This window comes from Budorcas taxicolor, chromosome 9 (genome assembly GCF_023091745.1).
Source record: "Budorcas taxicolor isolate Tak-1 chromosome 9, Takin1.1, whole genome shotgun sequence".
Classification (NCBI taxonomy): domain Eukaryota; kingdom Metazoa; phylum Chordata; class Mammalia; order Artiodactyla; family Bovidae; genus Budorcas; species Budorcas taxicolor.
In genome coordinates, this window is record NC_068918.1 from 80,338,999 (window position 1) to 80,360,231 (window position 21,233).

Below are 21,233 nucleotides of genomic sequence, written 5' to 3' on the forward strand. Positions count from 1 at the left end.
TTGCAGGCAGATTCTTTACCATTTGAGCTACAGGGAAGTCTAGCTGAGCTGGACCACACTGGAAACACCACTGGCCTGGACAGACTGCTTGTAACATGATGCATCCCTACCGTTTCTGGTCAACCTGTAAATCCCACAAGGAGGTGTGGCATTGGGGGTGGGAGGTGTGCTGCGCCAGGTGGTTTGGGGTTGAGGGTAATGGTCTGGACCTGTCCTTGGTGTTGGCAGCTGTTTGGCAGCTTCACTTTCTGTGTCCAGCCACTCACTGCCTCAAGAATGTGTCCAGCACGATTTAAGCTTGGGCTGGGAACATGCATCTGTGAGGCCCTGATGTGAGGATTCCTCTGGGAGATTTGGATTTCTTCTAGACCACCTATGGCATCAGATGCAGGCATCTGTGCAGCTGACCCAGGACTTTTCTTTCTTCTCCTGATACAACTGGGCTTTCTATATTCTGTTATGATCCTGCTTCTGTATTAGGTAACAGGTAAAAAGAGAAAAAAAGCTGCATCTGAGTCCTTTTACTAAGACCATATTTTAGATAGATTATGTCCAAGTCCCACTGGCATCCTTGGTTGCCCAGATTAAATGTTCCTCGTTGTTCGGCCCGTGTTACGGCATATCGCCCTGTTTTTCATTAGCCAATTTTCAACTTTCCAACTTCCTTAGCCTTCCAAGATGCTCCTGCCTGACCACAGAGTTCAAGTGAATTCCTCTGCTTCCCACCTTCTACCCAATAGCAGAATTCCCCCTCTGTCTGAGAAGCCCTCAGCTGCCCTGCAGAGAACAGGCTCCCGGAAGTGTCCCCCCAGGGTCCCCAGTTCCTTCACTTGCTCATCTGAATGAGGAGGGTTCTCCCCGAGTTTATGCCCCTCTGCGATATTCCCAAATAGATTTCTGGTGGATATTTTAAAACTCTGAGGGACAGGTCAGTGAGGAGCCAGAAACTGAAGCATAAAAGTCATTCCTTTAAGGTTTCATCATCTCTGGGTTACTTGAGGTACAACAGTCGGTCACAATTATCACAATGTATTATTAAATCTAAAATTGCAATGGCCACTCTGGGTGAAGCACCTTCTCTCACTCAAATTAACGTCTTAGTGCTGCATCTGACTAAGCCGAAAATTGCCTCTGTGTGCTTGCAAACCACTCTACCTGCCTCCACGTCCACAGACTCTTTCAAAAAACACCCCTCTGTAACATCGTCCAGGTGACAAAGATGGCAAAGGAGAGGAAACTGGTTGACAGAACCTAAAGACAGAGCGAGCCAGGCTTAATTTCCCTTTTCTCTTCCAAATTAGAGATTGCTTCTGTTTGGTTCCCTTCTAGTGTCCTCATTTATCCTTTATCCCCAATTTCAGGACAGAATGGGCAGAGGAAAATACAGATGCTCTTGTATGTCAAAGGCCCAGGGATGGCATTTTAATGGGTAATGACACAGGAAGGGACGAGGGCTCAGCTGCAACTTGACTCCGGAAGAGTTTGAAGCATCTTTGCCACCCACTGCTGCTGCTGCTAAGTCGCTTCAGTCGTGGCCGACTTTGTGCAACCCCATAGACGGCAGCCCACCAGGCTCCCTGGTCCCTGGGATTCTCCAGGCAACAACACTGGAGTGGGTTGCCATTTCCTTCTCCAATGCATGAAAGTGAAAAGTGAAAGTGAAGTCGCTCAGTCATGTCCGACTTTTAGCGACCCCATGGACTGCAGCCTACCAGGCTCCTCTGTCCATGGATTTTCCAGGCAAGAGTACTGGAGTGGAGTGCCATTGCCTTCTCCACCGGGCATTTAATACACACTTGTGATGTGAGTGTATGTTGCTATGCCTGGGGATTTGGGGTTCTATTCAGCATATCCTCTGAGAGAGTTTGATTTCTGTCTAAGTCCCTAGGGGTATATTTGGTGATGGTGGACTGGTGGGCGGGGGCAGGGAACCCAGCTACTGGGACTGCTCTCTGGTCCATCCAGACCAGCTAGAGACCCTGCTTTTCTAGTCGTGATCAGCTCTCATAAATCTATTCCCTCCACCTTTCTTTTTTTTTATGATCTCTTAAGTGGCTTGCCAATAAAATTTTGTAGCTCTAATTTCTTAATATTTGGCCCTAGGGCACAGGCTGTAAATCTGTCTGCCCCCACCTGTCTTTTGACAGTAAATCTCAGCCCTCGGCTTGCTGAACTGCCCATCCAAGACTTTTGAAGGCATCTCTTCTCAGTTCTTACAAAAACAAGGGAAGCTGAGCCACCCCGTTTTCCAGGAGTCAACATTCCTGCTCCCTGGGCACAGTTTCCACAAAAACCTTGTACCTCTCCGTGGACGTTTCAGTAAGTCACTACTTTTAGTTTTAACTCTTTATTTTTCCCTCTTCATCCTAGGTTTATGGGTTTTCTTTTCCCTCAGTTTTTCTAACATTTTCTGTTTGTGCAGACTCCATTACCAAGATATTATTAATCCTACCCTTCATCTCTTCACCAGGCCCTTCCTGACTCACCACTTGGCGGGGGGCATGACTCCCTACCTCTGGGCCATAGCCGGGCTTTGGACAATCCCTACTGTGGAAGTCAGAGCCTCTTTAACAGCCATCAGTGTCCTTCTAGTCCCTTAAAATTCTTCCAAAGCCCCTTTCTCATCCACAAAGCCTTCACTGACCATCTCTCTCTCTGCTGCCAGGGAAGCTGCTGGGACAGGCAAGGATGCTCCAAATGGTACCCTGTGTCCCCTCCTTCATTAGGCATGGAGACTATGTGAGCTCTAGACAGAAATACTCGTCTTATCTGTGGCTGGCTTGGTCCTTGCTGGACGGGTCACGTTGCCATCTGGGGGAAGACAGCACCTCATGGTTTTGAGTTTACTCTTACAGGAGATTCCCACTTCTGTCCTTTTCCAATGTCCTTTCCTCTGAGTCTTGAAAATATTTAATAGAAACGCACATGATGCCTTCCGTTCAGTGTTTCACAGGGTTTTAGAAAGGCAGAAATGGGACTTGAAGACTTGTCTTAGTCAAAGCTACATCACTTTCTCAGCCACATTTAATATATGACCCTTCGGTGATAGGGAATGCGTAGTGAAGTCAGTAAACTGCCATGTGGAGAAGTGACTCTGAAGGCTGTGGGCTGGTCTCCACCATGACTGATGCCTCCTTGTGTGGTGATTTCCATAACTGGCGACACATGTCTCTTCAAAGGCCAGACTGCTCTAGAAACAAGCCCAGGGCCTCCAGGTATCCAGAGCTGGGGTGACTGGGAAGTGAGGGAAGAGCCCAACTGAAGAGGAACCACCTCAGAGAAGGGCACAGGGCATCCTTCAACTCCAGTGTCCACCACTGCTCACAGCCTTCCCAGAAGCAGAAAGAGAAATCGTGACACACAGGTGTGTGTCTTCTTTAGAAAAGAACATCTCACCTCCGATCTGTTCCCTAAGCGGGAAAGAAGGAATAACTTGACATTATAGAGCAGGAGTACACCATGGGAGGTAAGTTCAGTCCAGGGAAGTCAGTCTAACAGTGATCTGCAAAGGCAACAGGGAGGTGGCTTGTGAGCTGAGGCTTGTGAGGCAGGAAAGAATGAGTAGTGAGAACAAAAAGTTGGAGCTAAGATGGTAAAGAGGAGTGCTTTTCAACAGTTAGTAAGACTTAAAAAAAAAAAAAAAAACCACCACCACCACCACCACCACCAAAAAACCGGGCTTCTCTCATAGCTCAGCTGGTAAAGAATCTGCCTGCAATGCAGGAGACCTGGGCTCCATCCCTGGGTTGGGAAGATCCCCTGGAGAAGGGAACAGTTACACACTCCAGTATTCTGGCCTGGAGAACCCCAAGGACTGTATAGTCCACGGGTTCACAAATAGTCGGACACGACTGAGCGACTTTCACTTCACAGGATTAAAAACCACCTCAGGCATCTGTTTAAAATGTCAGCTCCCAGGCTGGACCCCCAGAGACTTAATTAGAAGGTCTGCTGTGAGCCCAGAAATCAGAAAGCCTAAAAAAACCTCTGAACCCCTAGGTAAGAAGGCACACAGGCTATGAACAACATGAAAACTATGGAAGGAAATTCCAGGTAATTCTGAGTTTCTCAGTCGGGTTTAAATTCTTAGTTTACAGCAGGATTCGTAAACTAAGTAACTCTGGGAGTTAGGCTGGTGCAGGTAATGAGGGAGACTCATAGGCCGTTTGTGCAAATGTAGTAACTGTCTCCTCTTGTTCTTCAAAGGAAAGCGGTCACGTCGCTCCAGCTATTACTGTCATGTGGGAATATGTGTCCAGGACATGTGAGCTTTCCACTCGCAAGAGAAGTCAGAAACTTGGATTTTAAATAAATCTTCCTACTTTGATTACTCAATGGTGGATTATATGACCACGAGCACCAAACAGCTCCATGAGAGCTGCGAGTTGGCAAAATGAGATGGACGGAATAAAATCTGACTGTCTGAGGACCTGAATGACAAACTAAAATTCTATTTCCTCCACTAGATGATGAAAACAAGATTCTGGAGCAAAGAAGGGGTCTGAATGGAAGCGTGCTTCAGGGATATTGCCATGGTTTTTTTGGTAAACCTTGGGATGGAATGGAGAAGGGGCCTCAGTCAGGAGCTCACAGGTCGTTGCTCCAATTGTGCACGGAGAACAGAAAAGAAAGGAGAAGGGGAAAGGCATGAAAGATGCTGGGAGGCACCTGGGAGACAGCTGGGAGATGGGACTGGCCCTGGAAGCAGAAGGCAGAAGTTATCCAGAGTTCTCTCTGTCTAAATATGCACTACCTCTGTTCATCCTTCTTTCCTTTTTTTTTTTTTAAACATACGCTTATGTTTCAGCTTCATTTATTCTACCAAAGAAAGATAATTTAGGTTGCATTCTGGAGAAGGCAATGGCACCCCACTCCAGTACTCTTGCCTGGAAAATCCCATGGACAGAGGAGTCAGGTAGGCTGCAGTCCATGGGAATGCTAGGAGTCGGACACGACAGTGACTTCACTTCCACTTTTCACTTTCATGCATCGGAGAAGGAAATGGCAACCCACTCCAGTGTTCTTGTCCGGAGAATCCCAGGGACGGCGGAGCCTGGTGGGCTGCTGTCTATGGGGTCGCACAGAATTGGACACAACTGAAGCGACTTAGCAGCAGCAGCAGCAGCAAGTTGCATTCTGAGAAGTGCCTGCTTAATAGGGAAATTTAGAGTCATTTCTTTAGGAAGGAAAAAAAAAAGCACAGACAAAATATTTCATAGTATCTGTAATAAATGCAAATAAATTGATACAAACAAAACTTGGCTTTAGCAAACTGTACATACATAAATATCATTTCTTTTACTATAACATTCAACTTTTTCTTCACATAAAGCCTTCCATGATTTTTATTTATTACATCCAACGTTTCTTTATACCTTTAAAAAAAAGTGCCTTTTCAGATTTACAGCTTGTGCTTCTAATTGCAAGGTTAGAACATCATGCCCCCAAAGAAAACAAGGTAAAAAGGAAGCTGCCATATAAGCTCTTAAAAACTGTGTGTTACAGGGTCTTCACATCTCTTCAGCACTGGTTGGCTGGTAGATTGTTCGATGCCAGCGTGATGCTCAGGCAGCATCACTTGTTGAATGGATGGAGCAGCACCATGGGAAAGCTGCCCAGATGGTCTCCGGAAGTCCCTGGGTACACACAGGATGGGCCAAGGGCCCAGAGTTCACGTGTCCAGGGAATGGTAGAAATCTTGACTCTTGAGTGCTGAGGCTCAATCAGAATTTCTTCCCAGCTTCTGTCCTCTATGTGTCCTCCCCCATCACCATTTAACGTCACCTCCGAAGCTGTGATTTGCACACATGGGAGGCGGAGGTGGGCATCAGCAGCCGTACCGAGGGCGTCCGCCAAGACTCACGTCCTCTCTTTGCTCATTTGGGATCGCCCTGGGCCAAATTCCTCCTTAGGCGACCAGCAGTAAGCTGTAGAGAGCATCTGCTTGGTTCAGAGAGGAGGAGGGCCGTTTGTGTATCTGAGCATGGGGTGGAATGATCGGGCAAAATTGTTGGAGAGGGCACAACTGTAGTCTTCCTCTGACATCGGGACTAGGCAGGCCAGCCCAATGAGAAGCAGCAGGAGGAGCTGAAGAGGAAGAGCCGCTCGGAGGACTCTGAACAGGAAGGCTCGGCCGGACCGGGCTGGCCGAGGCTCAGAAAGGGAGGAATCGGAGCCACCTTTTATGGACCTGAGAGAAGAATCGACATCAATAACTCAAGTATCTGCAGTGTTGGGTGGATGCTGCTGTTTGCTTCCTCCCCTTCGGTTAGGCTGAACACAACCCAACCTGGCAGTTAGCTGCCAGTCTTCTGCAGTAAACCCAGGTGATCTACCAACCACCAAATGAAGAGTTGTTTGGAGACTGCACTGATGGAAAGCAGACATTTAGTCGGTTAAAGGTAACTAACTGGGTGCAAATTCCACCCCTCCATTTGGCAAAACCTTTTCCAACAAAGATAATTGCTTTACACACACTCCACCAGCATAAATTAAGTAGACCCGGGATAATTAAAATGTAGATGTTTGATGCAGTACATTTTTGGTGTAAGAATATCAAGAGCAACATTAGGCACAATTAGTGGCTGTCAGGATGACACAAGGTCTTCCTCCCGTCTAGCAGTCCTGGACGTGCCAGAGTCCGTGTAGCAAGGACAAGGACAGCTGCAGTCATTTTGCACAGACCCACAGAGTTGAATTAACCTTAGAGTATACCCTGGTTTCATCTTGCACTGAGTCAGCGACTGGCCCTAACATTAGCGGATTCCAAGGCTGTAGGAATAAGCGTGGCAGTGGAGTCAGTCTACACAACGCAGGTGCTGAATGATACTGAATCCAGGGTGATCCTTCTGCCACTGGCTCCATCAATTTGGGAAACAGACACACTGTTTCTGAAGATAGATTGTGCCTTGAAGGCTCCTTCTAGACCCAATGTTCCACGTTTTTCTATCTCCTTAAATTTCCCCATCTACTTTTGAAACAGTGCATTAGAGATGAAGCATGAACTTCAGAATTCATAAGAAAGACTGCCTGTGAAACACTGAATATGGAAAGAGGCTCTGGGTGGGGGGTACTGCTTTCCCTTTGTAAGCATCCATTAATGTTTTGGTTACTAGTGCAGAAGAGGAGGAAAGCAATGTTATTTACAAGAGGAATTGTGTACACACACACACACAACATTGCAGAAGCAGAAAGAACAGATGTACCAAGGAGACCCCCTCCCCACACCTAGACTGAATTCTCTAATGGTTTGACGGTAAGGGCATTGATTGTGAGACCACAGGAGAGGCATACAGGTATGAACCCTGTATTGGTTACTCTGTATGCTTATCTCATGAGAAAACACTCTCCAGCTACCTTGAAAAAAAAAGCGAAAGTCACTCAGTCATGTCCGACTCTTTGAGACCCCAGGGATTATGCAGTTCATGGAATTCTCCAGGCCAGAATACTGGAGTGGATAACCTTTCCCTTCTCCAAGGGATCTACCCAACCCAGGGATCGAATCCAGGTCTCTCTCATTGCAGGCAGATTCTCTGCCAGCTGAGCTACAAGGGAAGCCCAAGAATACTGGAGTGGGTAGCCTATCCTTTCTCCAGTGGATCTTCCCCACCCAGGAATTGAACTGGGGTCTCCTGCATCTCAGGCGGATTCTTTACCAACTGAGCTATCAGAGTTACCTTATTAGCTATTAATTTCAGAAGCCAGATTACACCAGTATCAGTGAGGAGTGGCACCAAAGAAAATGTTAAGATAAAAAACAGAAGTAATCCCCTTAAAAGGGAACAGAGGGACTACTCAAAACTCTTTCATTAAATTCACAAAGAAATACGTGAAACAGTCTAGACCAGCCCTGTAGAAGCTCTGAGCAGCCGTGTACTATACTAGGTTTCTATTGCAGCTCTCAGAGCGTGATTGAAAAAAACAGACCCCTGGCCTAAATTGGGACTGTGTTCTTTTCCGGTCTGCAAACCTTGAACAACTGACTTCACCTCTATGCTACAACCTCTTCTTCAAATCCTTTCAAATTAGACTAGACAGGCTTCCAACTTGCAAGCTCCATGCTTTATACACTTTATGTCTTCTAGTAATTGGTGAATGTAAAGAGGTTACCAACTGGGAGGCCACAAGAGTTCAATCACCATCTAGTGGTCAAATTGATTAACTGCCCTCTGCTAGGACCAATACTCAGAAACACTGTTTTGTGAAGATATACTGTGGGCGTGCATGCTCAGTCACCTCTGGCCCTTTGTGACCCCAGACTGCAGCCCACCAGGCTTCTCTGTCCATGGGATTTCCCAGGCACAAGAACACTGGACTGGCTTGCCATTACCTTCTCCAGGGGATCTTCCTGAGCCAGGGCATAAAAGAAATCTGTCACATATCTATTAAATAGAACTTTCTCTAACTATCTAGCCTGTAAACCTACCTGTAAAATATTTGTCCTGAGATAAAGCTTTAGAGTAGCTAGTCCATCTTCTGATTTTGTAGATAAATAACTAACAAAAGTTCACATTTACTCTTCTAACTGCTGGATAACAGAAGCATTTGTCTCTCCCTTCATCCCCACAGCAGTCCTCCGTGTTCCTGTCCCACCTTCATTTTATAGCCGACATAAAGGAGGCACAGAGAAGTCAGGCAACCCACTCGAGGTTACAGAGCTAGCATGGCACAGAATGAAAATGTCAACTCTGGTATTCTAACTTTTAGAACTTAGGATTTATAAATAGAGTAAATCACGTGCCCCAGTTGACAGTTAAAGGAGGAGCTGTATGGACTTCCCTGGTGATCCAGTGGTTAAGACCTTGCAATGCAGGGGATGCAGGTTCGATCACTGGTCAGGGAACTAAGGTTCCACATGCCTCAAGATGCAGCCAAAAAGTAAAAAATAAAAAAGGAAGAGCTTCAGCAGTGTGTCTCTGTAATGTTTTGCTGTTTGGTGGCATGAATGAAGGCCATCCAGGTCATATTTATGTCACGGGTATCTCCCATGTAGAGGCAAAGAAGGCAATATCTTAAAATACTTGGAGGTGAGTGGTTTCCTCATGTCTAGAATAAATGCTTTCAATCATAAAGCCTCACAGCTTTACAGAGACCACCAGGTCAGTATATGGACACAGGGACATTCTATTTTAAGGCAGCTGTACAGCTGTGGGCAAGTAATTTAATCTCTCTGGCCTTCAGTTTTCTCATTTGCAAAGATGAGAGTGCATTAATCTCCTAAAACTTCTTGGTCCTGACAGTTTATGAATTCAGTGGTTTAAAGTGTCTGGAGAAGGATGGGACAGTCACCCATGAGCTCCGGACTGAATGATCTGAAAATAGGCCCTGGTGAATAACACTCTCCACCTGTCAGCTGTCTGACAATTTAAAACACAAAAGAGAGCTCCGCGTTTCCTTATTACTCAGTATCTAAATAAAATGAGGGAGATTTCAAACTGACTTTTTTCTTTAGGAGACACTTCAGGACGTTAGTGATGGGCAGATTCATGCATATCATTAAGAATCTGACTGACAGAGCTGAACAGCCTGTTTGTCAATTATTAGCTTCTTTGAACAATTAAGCCAAAGACTGAGATCAAAACAAGGGCTACACATTGACTAGTCCACTCCTGAGAAAAGCAAGACAAGGTCACCATCTTTGGATGACAGGCTCAGATGCTGCAGAGTCTACTGAAGGACATGGCACATTTAACAGCATCAGAGCATTCTGTATTAACATTTAATTAGTGCAAGCTTTCTAATGTTGAAGAATGCCAACCTGGGTAGAAATAATGGGCTAAGATGGGGACAAAGAGAACACACGGTGCTTAGTGAGTTTCCATGCAGTTGACTGCTCTTGGAAATGTCCAGTTGGTCTACTGAAAACAATGCTACCTGCGTGGGGCAATTACTAAGGTTTCAACAGTCCCAAAGTTCTCTCTCCTTAGGATGAACCTGTCCCTTCTAGTATTAATACTAGCAGGTTAATGATACCAAGTAAGTGAGTACTTTTAATATTTAATCTATTAATCTAAATTCAATTAAGTTTCAGAGTCTTGGGGAATCTGACAGGAGGAAGAACAAAGAGCTCTCACTCATCCCTTTCCAAGGGCCTTACTCTACAAACAGATGTGGTGGAGGCTGTGTAGACAGAGGAAAAACGAAATGTGTAAGCTTGCTTAAGGAACTTAATCAATGGAGATATTTCGGGTAACCTTGTCCTGCAAAAACATGCTTATTCTCTACAAGTAAACATTTATTTTATAATTTTTCTCACTCCCCTCACTCATTCAAATTTGAGGGTAAAAATACTGCCTAGGCATTGTTTCATCTCTTTCCCAAAATATGTGTAATTGTGGGAATTTTGGCCAGAATACAGGAATTCTCCATGGAATTCTCCAGGCCAGAATACTGGAATGGGTAGCCGTTTCCTTCTCCAGGGGATTCTCCCAACCCAGGAATTAAACCCAGGTCTCCTGCATTGCAGGCAGATTTTTTACTAGCTGAGCTACCAGGGAAGCCCATACCTATGAACACACCACAGCAAAGAAAGTCTCAGAAGGGCTGTGAGAAGCCTAGGGAGAGAGTCCGCACATGGAGTGCGACTCATCTCAAAAATTTTATGTCACCAAGGAAATAAAATGAGTAAATTCTGTGCATATGTCACTGAAACACAAATGAAAAGACACTTTCAACTCATTTTGTAACTTGTGAGCAAACACTGGCAGCAGAGGAATAGAAAATTTTGTGAGGAAATATCAGGTTGTCCATGATCTTGTCCGTTCTTGTGTGAGTGATCTTTATTCCCTGGGTATGTGGTTCAGAAGACAAATTTTCAGAATCAACTTAGGGTGCGTCTCCTCTTATTCCAAAATGAATATCCTGGCTGGTCCGAAGCTATCTCAGGCAGCCCACGGTAGCCCCAGCCCTGAAACTGTTGTTTCAAGTAACCCTCTCAGGTGGTGGTGCATTGGTAAAGACTCACCTGCCAGTGCAGGAGAAGCGAGTTCAATCCCTGAATTGGGAAGATCCCTTAGAGAAGGAAATGTCAACCCACTCAGGTATTCTTGTCTGGGAAATCCCATGGACAGAGGAGCCTGGCGGGATATAGAGTCCATGGGGTTGCAAAGAGTCGGACATGACTTAGTGACTGAACACATATGCACGCGCGCACACACACGCACACACACCCACACACACCCCCATTAAGAGCCTACAGTTGGGTGGAGTGGTTAACAAGCATAGGATTCAGAGTAAGAGAGACTTGGTTTCAAATTCTACATCTTTATCCCTCTATTTCCTGATATCCTTGTCTATAAAATTGGGAATGAACATGTTGGGAGGATTAAATAAGGAAATGAGATAACAGATATATAACGCTTAGCATGGTCCTTAGAATACACTAAATGCTAAATAAATGTCAGCAACTTATCATTCTTATCTGTATGATTAAAGCAAGGGTGTGCTGACTCACATCCTTAGGGAAATTGCTAGATTCAGGCTTTCCTTCCAGGGAAACAGTCCTGATTTATAGCAGTACTTTCAAAGAGGTAATGTATTTTTCCGAAGTGTCTTACTTGTTCCCGGGAAACACTGTGAATGGAGACCTCAAAATATGAAAGAAACATAGTGGAGCCTGCCCCTATAACTAACTGTCCTATGCCAGGGCGTCTAGCCTGCCTTGGGGACAAGGTTGTTTTAGGCTGAGGCCTTTGAGAGCTTTGAATAAATAAATCCCCAGGGCAGGACAGAAAAGACCTGAAAAAAAAAAAAAAACTCCACAAGAAATTGACCAGTGTTTACAGTGAGGCCCTCATGTACGTGTGAAAACCCCACTGTGCCTGCTTAAAAGCTCCCTTGAACACATTTTAAAATGAGGTCCTTTTTCCCTGTTTCAGTGTTTCAGCCAGTCATTCGCCACTTATTCTGTCTCAGCTCTTTGTGTAGAAGGTGCCAAAGACTAAAGACGCCCAGGGAAGATTTACATGTTAAATTCTCAGCTTTGGAATGAAGTCATCATTTCCCTCTCTGCAGACTATGGAGGAGTTTTTCCTTTGCCTTGCAGGAAATTGGAGTAAAATCTCCCCATGTGTGAACTTCAACTAATCTATAGTAGAATTTTGAACAGTTATTGGCTCTCAGGTTAGATAATTTCATATCAAAACTGGAGAAAAAGTGTCAGCTGGGCCATCATAAACATGGCTTCAAAAAGCCATGCATCTTAAGTATGTTTAATTTCAAAAATTGTGAATAGTTATTAGGAATGTATGCTTTCAAATGTTTTTCAGATGTTTTGAATATTAAAGAGTCTTGATTTAGGGAATCCCTAATTCTGACATGTCGCTATTCTTTTATGACAGGAACCATATTGTATTAATTTTGTGGGTCCTGGGCCTAAACATAGTAGGTGTATGGTAAACACTGGGATCAGTCCATTGTTAGCCCTAGAATATCATGTAAGAAAACAGAGAACAATGGCTCTAGAATCAATCTGAAATATACAGGAGGCAAACAACTGATATTCTTAATATCTGACTTTAAACCACAAAAAGAATATAAGAACCCTCCCTTCAAACAAATACCCAGCTTCTTTCAAGTCAACCTCTTTGCTCTCAGAAAGAATACATGCCTAAAATTTTCCCATCACAGATGGCTGGGGTCAACGTTCTAAACTGTTTGTGCTTTGGCAATAACCTTTCAAGTTTGCTGGACCAGTGCAAGATCAAACGCGAGGTAATCTCCAGTCCAATGTAAAGGAACACCATGACAGCCTGGATTGTGAGAGAAGTTAATTCTTTCCCAGCAGACTCTCCATGTTATTGTCCACGTGGGTACACCCCAAAGAGAGGTGCCAAGGAGTTAAGGATCCAAGAATGTTTAACCACAATCCGCCTGCCAAGGTGTTTGCCGACGTTTGCCGTTCAGGTGAGGATTATTTGTATTTCAGGTCCTGTAAGCAGCAAAGTGGACACCGTGCTGTGTGCTCAGAAAGATGTTAATAAACAGTGCTGGACAGAGCAGAGCTGAAGGCACCTTGCGGATGTCACAGTGAGAACGTGGCTGTCCCAGCCGCAAAGCCCCATTAGGAGAATCGAAACCCTTGCTGCCCTGAGAAATGAGGCCTTTGACATTTCATAAGGCCGGGTGGCTGTCTGAAACAACAGGGGAAATTGGGAACCAAAGGGCAGTTGCTACCAGTATGGATACTGTCAATAACATAAGAGCTTTTCCCCTTCTCATCACCATCATTTATGTCAACTACAGAGTCGATCTCTGGTATCCTTAAAGGAACGCTGCGGGGACAGGATGCCCCGTCTCTGTTCATGACACATCAGTAATTTGTGGCGAGAAGATGGACTTTATGAAACAGTGATCTCTCTACAGTACATGATGTCTTTTTTTATAGGGGGCTAAGAAAACATCAGCGGACCTGGAGAAGCCCATCGTGATCTTCGAAAATCCCCATGAGTTTTTCTCCATTCATGTTTTATTATTGATATTTTGTTACAGACCACCCCCTCAGAAAAAGCCCCACAATACTGTCATCAAACCAAACCAAAGGGAAAGAAAAAAAAAAAAAAGGCAAAACATAGTGAAGGGAAGCTTAAAACCAGAAAGCAGATCATGATCTGTTCTGTACTACACAGCTGCGTGGAAACGACCAGAAGCAAAGGCTGGTCCCTTTAGCACACAGCTGGAAAGCTAACACTCTGACTCAGGGCCTGTGTGCGCTTCCTCATCCCCCACCCTCCTTCCAGGAACTGAGATTCCAGCTCAGTGGTGAGACAAACCACTTTTAAAAGTGAACTTCTGGCGACTGGAATGAAGAGCCAGCTTCCAAGGACAGTATTTTCATTTTCAAAAAGTGGTCTGGGGAAATGTGAACTGATTAGTGAAAGGGCTGGGGGCACAGATATCACACCGACAACGAAGAAGGCAAAGCATCACTAACTGCAGAGACAGGGACTGTTGGCAGCCAGGCATAAAGCAGAGCGGCAGCTGTGAGGAGGCTATCTGGAGGTCCCCGGGCCGGGGGGAGACTGCTATTGTTTCCAGAGGGAAAGAGCTGGCCGAGTGTCAGGAAGGTAAGTGTGTGTGCTGGCTGAAGAGGAGTTTTAGGAGAAGCAGAAGAGAGAAGGTGCTTATAAATTTTAAGTGATATCAGATTAGGACTTGCCATGTTGAGACTCCCAAACCCACCATCTGGATAAAACACGAAAATAAAATAAAAAGCTGGGGGTGTTAGTAGATTTTATTCAGATTTGTGGGTTCTGGGGATGGTAAAATAATTCATTGATCTATCACCTATCTTATTGTAAAATCTAGAAATAAAGAGGATGATAAAATTCTGCCATGAACCAAATGGCACTGTGCCATCAGTGATGTCGAATCTTTACGAGGACACAGAATAAATACCATCGGATGAAAAGTACTGGATGGCCTATGTATAGTTGAACAAAATTCTGGTGAGGTCCAAATATTTTACACTCCGAGATTTTCTTGTACTTTCCACTTAGAAAATTCTCTCTCAGTTTATTAGGAAAGGGTGTGGACTGAAAAGAGTAGTTTCTCAAGACCAAATACAGGCCTGACTAAATCATGGACAATTTTCATCATCCTCTTGGAGTTCTAGAACAGTGTGGAAACCAGGAGAATAAGGTACCTGCTATGTGGACTGTTGACAGAGGGTCCAGGCTGTGAGAGACTACATTTGCCTCGTGGCTGTTTGCAATGAACAGGGGTAAAGAAAGAAGAATGTTCAGTCCAGGCAAATAAAGACGAGCTACTGATGAAAATTAAACTAAAAGTGCAGCAAAGGAAATTTAAATCAAACAAAATGATCAGTACCCATGAATCAAGGAAACTGGCTTTTCTTTGGTTGAAGAAACAAAATCAATGAACATCTATATTATTCATCACTGACGAAACATGGATGGTGGTTTGGGCATGACATCACAGAGGGTACATTTATTTCCCCCCTTTTCGTGGTAAAAACATAAATGACTACACCACCCAAAGATCTCTGCATATTTAATTACAATGAATACAAACTGCAATATGTTATGTTACAGATTTCAAATGTATTTTACATAGTTTTTCATCTTCCAGTACACTGGAGAAATATTACAATTCTTGGCAGGTAGGTCAAAAATAATGATAAAGTGAGATTGTTCTGTGTATAGTGATGAAGACTCAATAAATTAAATATTCAAATAAAGGCTAAAATTTGACTTGAAAAGCCAGTATTCCTTCACATTCTTAAACTAGGATCTATAGGAAACTAGTGAATGTAGTAAACAAAAAAAAATTCTAAAAAGATAATAACATTTATCAGCATAGAATTTAAGTGTTTATAACAAAAAAATACAAATGAAATCAATATTTCTAAAAAGTAAAGAAATGGAATGATAATCAAAATGAATATAATCATAAAGCCAGACCAGAAAAAAAAAAAAAAAAACGAAAAACAAGCCTCTAATTACACAGAGAAATCAAAGTAGAGAGGGTAGCAGGGGCCAAAACGTCTTTTCTTCCTCATTGTGTGCCAGGGAGACAGCCCCATAACAGGCCTTGTGCGTTGAGTTATCTTGAGCTGGTGCCGCTCTGGGGGCAATACAATCGCAGAGAGCCTTCAAGACCACCTTCAGGAGCTTCTCCGCTTGAGAGTCAGCAGAACCCCCGTTGGTCTTATAAACTCATGGTCTCATGAGATGCTCGGTTTTGTCCACCTCTGCCTGAGGCGCCCCTTTATGTGGAGCCTACCTTTCTGAGGTGGACTACGGCAGTGGTGGTTTGAAGGGAGGGGCTGCCAAAGGGACAAGGGGCACCGTTCTATTAGAAATGGCCCTTGGAGCAAGAAAAATAATTTGTCTCCCTGCTTATGAACCGCAACGTTGAACCCTGATTCTTCTGAAAAGCAGAACTGCTCTTTTCGCTCCTGAGTGCTTGTGGAGAGGGTTCAAGGCAGGACTGAGGAAACAGAGCTCTTCCGTGTCACTGAGTGACAACCCCATGCTGCCTGGGGACCCCTGCTCTGCAAGGGGAGAGCCCTTGGACCCTGCGTCAGGTACAAAGGCCGCCGCGCCCCCGTGTTCCCTCCCTTGGGCCAACTGAAAGTAACCCGTGGGAAGTTACCGTTTTCTGTCTGTTTGGGGTGCTTCTTCCTGAGGTAGGACTCACAGATCCCGAGGTGTCCAGTTCGTCAGCAGAAGACCAGGAAGACAGATCCTACGTGAGAAACAGATGCTCTTAACGATGCCACGTCCCGGAGCCATGATGGCTTTGCGATCTGCAAAGTATTTCCCACCCCATCCCCATCTTTGGGAAAAAGAGAAGGGGAGGAATAGAAATGCAGATGTAGAGAAGACATGTGTGGACATGTGGGGAGTCGGGGGCACACCAGATGAACTGTGCAATTAGGATTGACATAAATACATGTGCAAGACAGATAGCTAGTGGGACTCTGCCTTATCGCGCAGGGAGCTCATCTCAGGGCTCTGTGGTGATCTAGAGGAGTGGGATGGGGTGGAGAGTGGGAGGGAGGGCCAGGAACGAGGGGATGCATGTATGCAAACAGCTGATTCACTTAGTCGAACAGCAGAAACTAACAACACTGTAAAGCAACTATCCCCAGTTTAAAAAACAATTGAAAAATAGAATCGGACAGTTGCAGTAAAAACAGAACCTATTTCTTCTAGTGTGTTGGGCTTTCCTGGTTGTGAGTTTGGGCCTTCTGGAAAATAGAGGTATTTATTTATTTAATAGCTATGTTTTAATAGCTAGGTATTTAATAGCTCTGTCATTACTGGGTCACTTGAAGCTTTGTCATCTCACATGCTAGTAAAGTAATGCTCAAAATTCTCCAAGCCAGGCTTCAGCAATATGTGAACTGTGAACTTCCAGATGTTCAAGCTAGTTTTAGAAAAGGCAGAGGAACCAGCGATCAAATTGCCAACATCTGCTGGATCATCGAAAAAGCAAGAGAGTTCCAGAAAAACATCTATTTCTGCTTTCTTGACTATGCCAAAGCCTTTGACTGTGTGGATTACAATAAACTATGGAAAATTCTGAAAGAGATGAGAATACCAGACCACATGACCTGCCTCTTGAGAAATCTATATGCAGGTCAGGAAGCAACAGTTAGAACTGGACATGGAACAACAGACTGGTTTCAAATAGGGAAAGGAGTACGTCAAGGCTGTAGATTGTCAATCTGCTTATTTAACTTCTATGCAGAGTACATCATGAGAAGCACTGGACTGGAAGAAACACAAGCTGGAATCAAGATTGCCGGGAGAAATATCAACAACCTCAGATATGCAGATGACAGCACCCTTATGGCAGAAAGTGAAGAGGAACTAAAAAGCCTCTTGATGAAAGTGAAAGAGGAGAGTGAAAAAGTTGGCTTAAATCTCAACATTCAGAAAATGAAGGTCATGGCATTTGGTCCCATCACTTCATGGCAACTAGATGGAGAAACAGTGGAAACAGTGACAGACTTTATTTTGGGGGGCTCCAAAATCACTACAGATGGTGACTGCAGCCATGAAATTAAAAGACGCTTACTCCTTGGAAAGAAAGTTATGACCAACCTAGATAGCATAATCAAAAGCAGAGACATTACTTTGCCAACAAAGGTCCATCTAGTCAACGCTATGGTTTTTCCAGTGGTCATGTATGGATGTGAAAGTTGGACTATAAAGAAAGTTGAGCACCAAAGAATTGATGCTTTTGAACTGTGGTGTTGGAGAAGACTCTTGAGAATCCCTTGGACTGCAAGGAGATCGAACCAGTCCATCCTAAAGGAGATCAGTCCTGGGTGTTCACTGGAAGGACTGATGCTAAAGCTGAAACTCCAATACTTTTGGCTACTTCATGCAAAGAGTTGACTCATTGGAAAAGACCCTGATGCTGGGAGGGACTGGGGGCAGGAGAAGAAGGGGATGACAGAGGATGAGATGGCTGGATGGCATCACCGACTCGATGGATGTGAGTCTGGGTAAACTCTGGGAGTTGGTGATGGACAGGGAGGCCTGGCGTGCTGCGATTCATGGGGTCGCAAAGAGTCGGACACGACTGAGCGACTGAACTGAACTGAAGCTTTATTATTTCTCAGTGGCGGGAATGCACTGACGTGAAGTGGGTGATGGAATCTGCCTTAGAGCTGCAGGGTGGTCAGGCTGGAGAGACAGCACATCGGTCATCCAAGAGCCACCCCTTTTAGCATCAAAGAGACTGTACTGTTTCTGGCACCTGCTGTTACTGGGAGTAGATAGTTCTGTTGCCTGCAGCGTGTTTGTGTGTTCATGACAGGATTTCACAAGTGAATGTCTGAAGTCTTACCTGTGAAAGCATTTCTTAAAACCAACAATATTAATATGATGCAGTAGATTCACCAATAAATAAAGAGATAAACAAACAAGTAAATAGATAAATAAAAGCTCGTAGAGAACACTTCTGATGACTTAACTGTCATCTGCGTCAGGCGAGTTCATGCCTTCTAAGGTCTGAATATGAAACTCACATGCGCCAGTTGCTTGTGACCTCCTCTCGCTGTATTACTGAAAGCACATGCATTCTTAAATAAACTGGGTAAAATAAAATGCCATAATAATGGTGCTAACAGGGTCAGCAGTAACAGTTCCAAGAGGATTTTTGGATGTAACAGAATCAAACGTAGTGTCCTGTTAATGAAAGTTTTCGAGTCGCTTTTTTATTTTGAGACAGATTTGTAAGAGCAGTGATTGAAAGAAAAGACACTCTATTCTGACAAGTGCTCCATTCAGAGTCTTTCTGAAATGGATAAAGATGGTGCTTGTTTGGTCTCCTGCAGGAAATTTGACACAATGATAGCTGTTGAGAGCTTACCTGCTGACTGCTTGACATGTCTAATAACTTCTCCAGCTCCTTGATATGATGACTGACCTCCTTCAAGAGAAGTTTGAGTCGATTTCCAATCACGTGGACTTTTTCTTTGGCTTCTAAACAGTCTGTGCCTTCAGCATTCACCAACAGTTGGCAAGACATGTCTTGCAGTGAGGCCACTTTGAGTTGAGATTCCAACAGCTCATGCCTTATTTGCTAAGAATATAATAAAAAATATTTTTAAGAATTTTTGATACTTGGAGAAAGTCCCCATGTGCAGGATGACATCACTTTAACGCAGTGGACAATTATACCCAACCATCACACAAGGAAGGATATAGCAGCCATGGTCTTTGGGAATCAGGGACCTAATCCTACCTCTCCCAAAAAGCATCCTATAAAATCCTTGAACCCTTCTCATCTATTTTCTCATCTGGTGGTGGTTGTTTTTCAGTCACTAAGCCCAACTCTTTGTGACCCCATGGACTGCAACACGCCAGGCGCCCCTGTCCTTCACTATCTCCTGGAGTTTGTCAGATGCATGTCTATTGAGCCAGTGATGCTATCTAACTGTCTCATCTTCTGCCACTCCCTTCTCCTCCTGCCCTCAATCTTTCCTAGCATCGGTCTCTTTCCCAATCAGTTGGCTCTTCAAATCAGGTGGCCAAAATATTTGAGCTTCAGCTTCATCATCAGTCCTTCCAATGAGTATTCAGGGTTGATTTCCTTTAGGTAAAATGGTGACATTAATTCCTGCCTGGTCCACAGTATTATTGGAAGGTGCATATTGGTGCACCTTCCAATTATTTAAAATATAAAGTATTATGCAAATGAGACATAAAATAGTCATTTAAAAAGAAAAGTAAAACATATAAATGCAGAAAAACAGCTTGGTTGAGGTATACTCTGATATCTATTTGAGATTCTTAAAAAGGCATATGGGTGATTCATCACTCACAACTTACGGTCTGAGGTCAAAAGTCTGGTAAAAATGTAGCTGAATAGCTATTTCCTCTGGGTTTCTAAGACCTTTATAGTACTGAACTAAAAGCTGCCAATTCTGTTGGTTAGGTCACTGTGAGTGTTAAATGTTAAGAAATAACATTTTAAAAATACAGAAAGTGACAAAGTGAAAATTATTTTCTCCTAATGGAACTCAAATATGCTTCCTTATCTTCCATAAAATCACTTAAGTATATGGCACATTATATTGTCTGAAGTTCTTTGCATAAGAATCTACACAGAAATCTTGCAAATATCCTTTTGAATTTAGTACTAGAAAAAGCTTCCTATTCCTTAAGAACTAGTATATTTCCTTTTTCTCAGGTAATGAAAATCGTTTAACTTACCATGTTTCCCTTGTCTTAGATTTCAGAAACCTTGTTGCTGAGATTGAATCTACATACTTAATTCTTCTTAAGAATCCTTAATGGTCTCTATTTTAATAGATTCTCTATTTTAATAGATTTAATGTCCTTTTATTATCAGTTATCCAAAATAGTCTTGGGACATAGATTCAATGTATAAAGTTTAAATTAGAAACAAACTGAAAATAAGCATAGAGCAGCCTTGATAAAAACAGGCTAATTAAGATGAAGACCATCTGAGGATTTTCCTGGTGGTACAGCAGTTAAGACTTCGCCTTGCAATGCAGGGGATGTGGGTTTGATTCCCAGTCAGGGAGCTAAGATTCCACATGCCTGGTGGCCAAAAAACCAAAAACATTAAAGAGAAGCAAGATTGTAACAAATTCAATTAAGACTTTAAAAAAAGTCTCAGGAAAAAACCTTTTTACAAAAGTCTATTAAAAAATTAGCTAAAGAAAAAGATGAAGACAGATTTTTAGATGAGCAATGGCTTTAGAACGAGATTCTAAAGCAAGCATAAGCCATCTTCTATGCACATGCTTGTTTCACAGAGATGAGAAGTCATGAGGGGTAAAGAAAGACTAGGAGACTACAACATAAAAGGTAAACAAGTAGAACCACCTATAACATAAGCAGAGGCCGTCCAAGTCCACATATCTTACCTTAAGCTGTTTGTGATGGTCCTGAAGTATTTCTGCATCAAGGTTAGAATCAATGGGGACAATTTCATTTTTCCTTCTGTCAATGTTCTCCAGCATAAGAAGCAAACTGTGACTCATTTCATGAAAATCCTATGGAAAAAAAAAAAAAGGAGCATAAAATCATCTTGAATGAGACACTTTTCTTTCTCTCACAGCTTAAATATCCATGTATTACAATTCCTACCATTGATTTTCAGATCTTATATACAACTCCTTTCTAAGCAAGGCACTGAAGTTATTGTAATTCTCTGAGTTCAAGTTCTTACCAAAAAGCATCTAATATATTACTCTAGGGGAAAATTAGACATAAGGAAAACCGGCA

The 21,233-nt window shown here is 43.5% G+C and overlaps 1 protein-coding gene across 1 annotated transcript in view; it reads right to left on the reverse strand.

Annotated features, from left to right (window-relative positions):
* Window positions 1-5,265: 5,265 nt before the first annotated feature.
* Window positions 5,266-21,233, reverse strand: part of SYNE1 (spectrin repeat containing nuclear envelope protein 1) — a 408,382-nt gene continuing 392,414 nt past the window's right edge. Inside the window, exons 142-146 of the mRNA XM_052645623.1 lie at window positions 20,873-21,001; window positions 18,847-19,059; window positions 16,114-16,206; window positions 14,642-14,700; window positions 5,266-6,190 (exon numbers count right to left, since the gene is read on the reverse strand). Of these exons, the coding sequence (XP_052501583.1) occupies window positions 5,950-6,190; window positions 14,642-14,700; window positions 16,114-16,206; window positions 18,847-19,059; window positions 20,873-21,001 (735 nt within the window). The 3' untranslated portion in view covers window positions 5,266-5,949. The remainder of the gene's footprint in view (window positions 6,191-14,641; window positions 14,701-16,113; window positions 16,207-18,846; window positions 19,060-20,872; window positions 21,002-21,233) is intronic.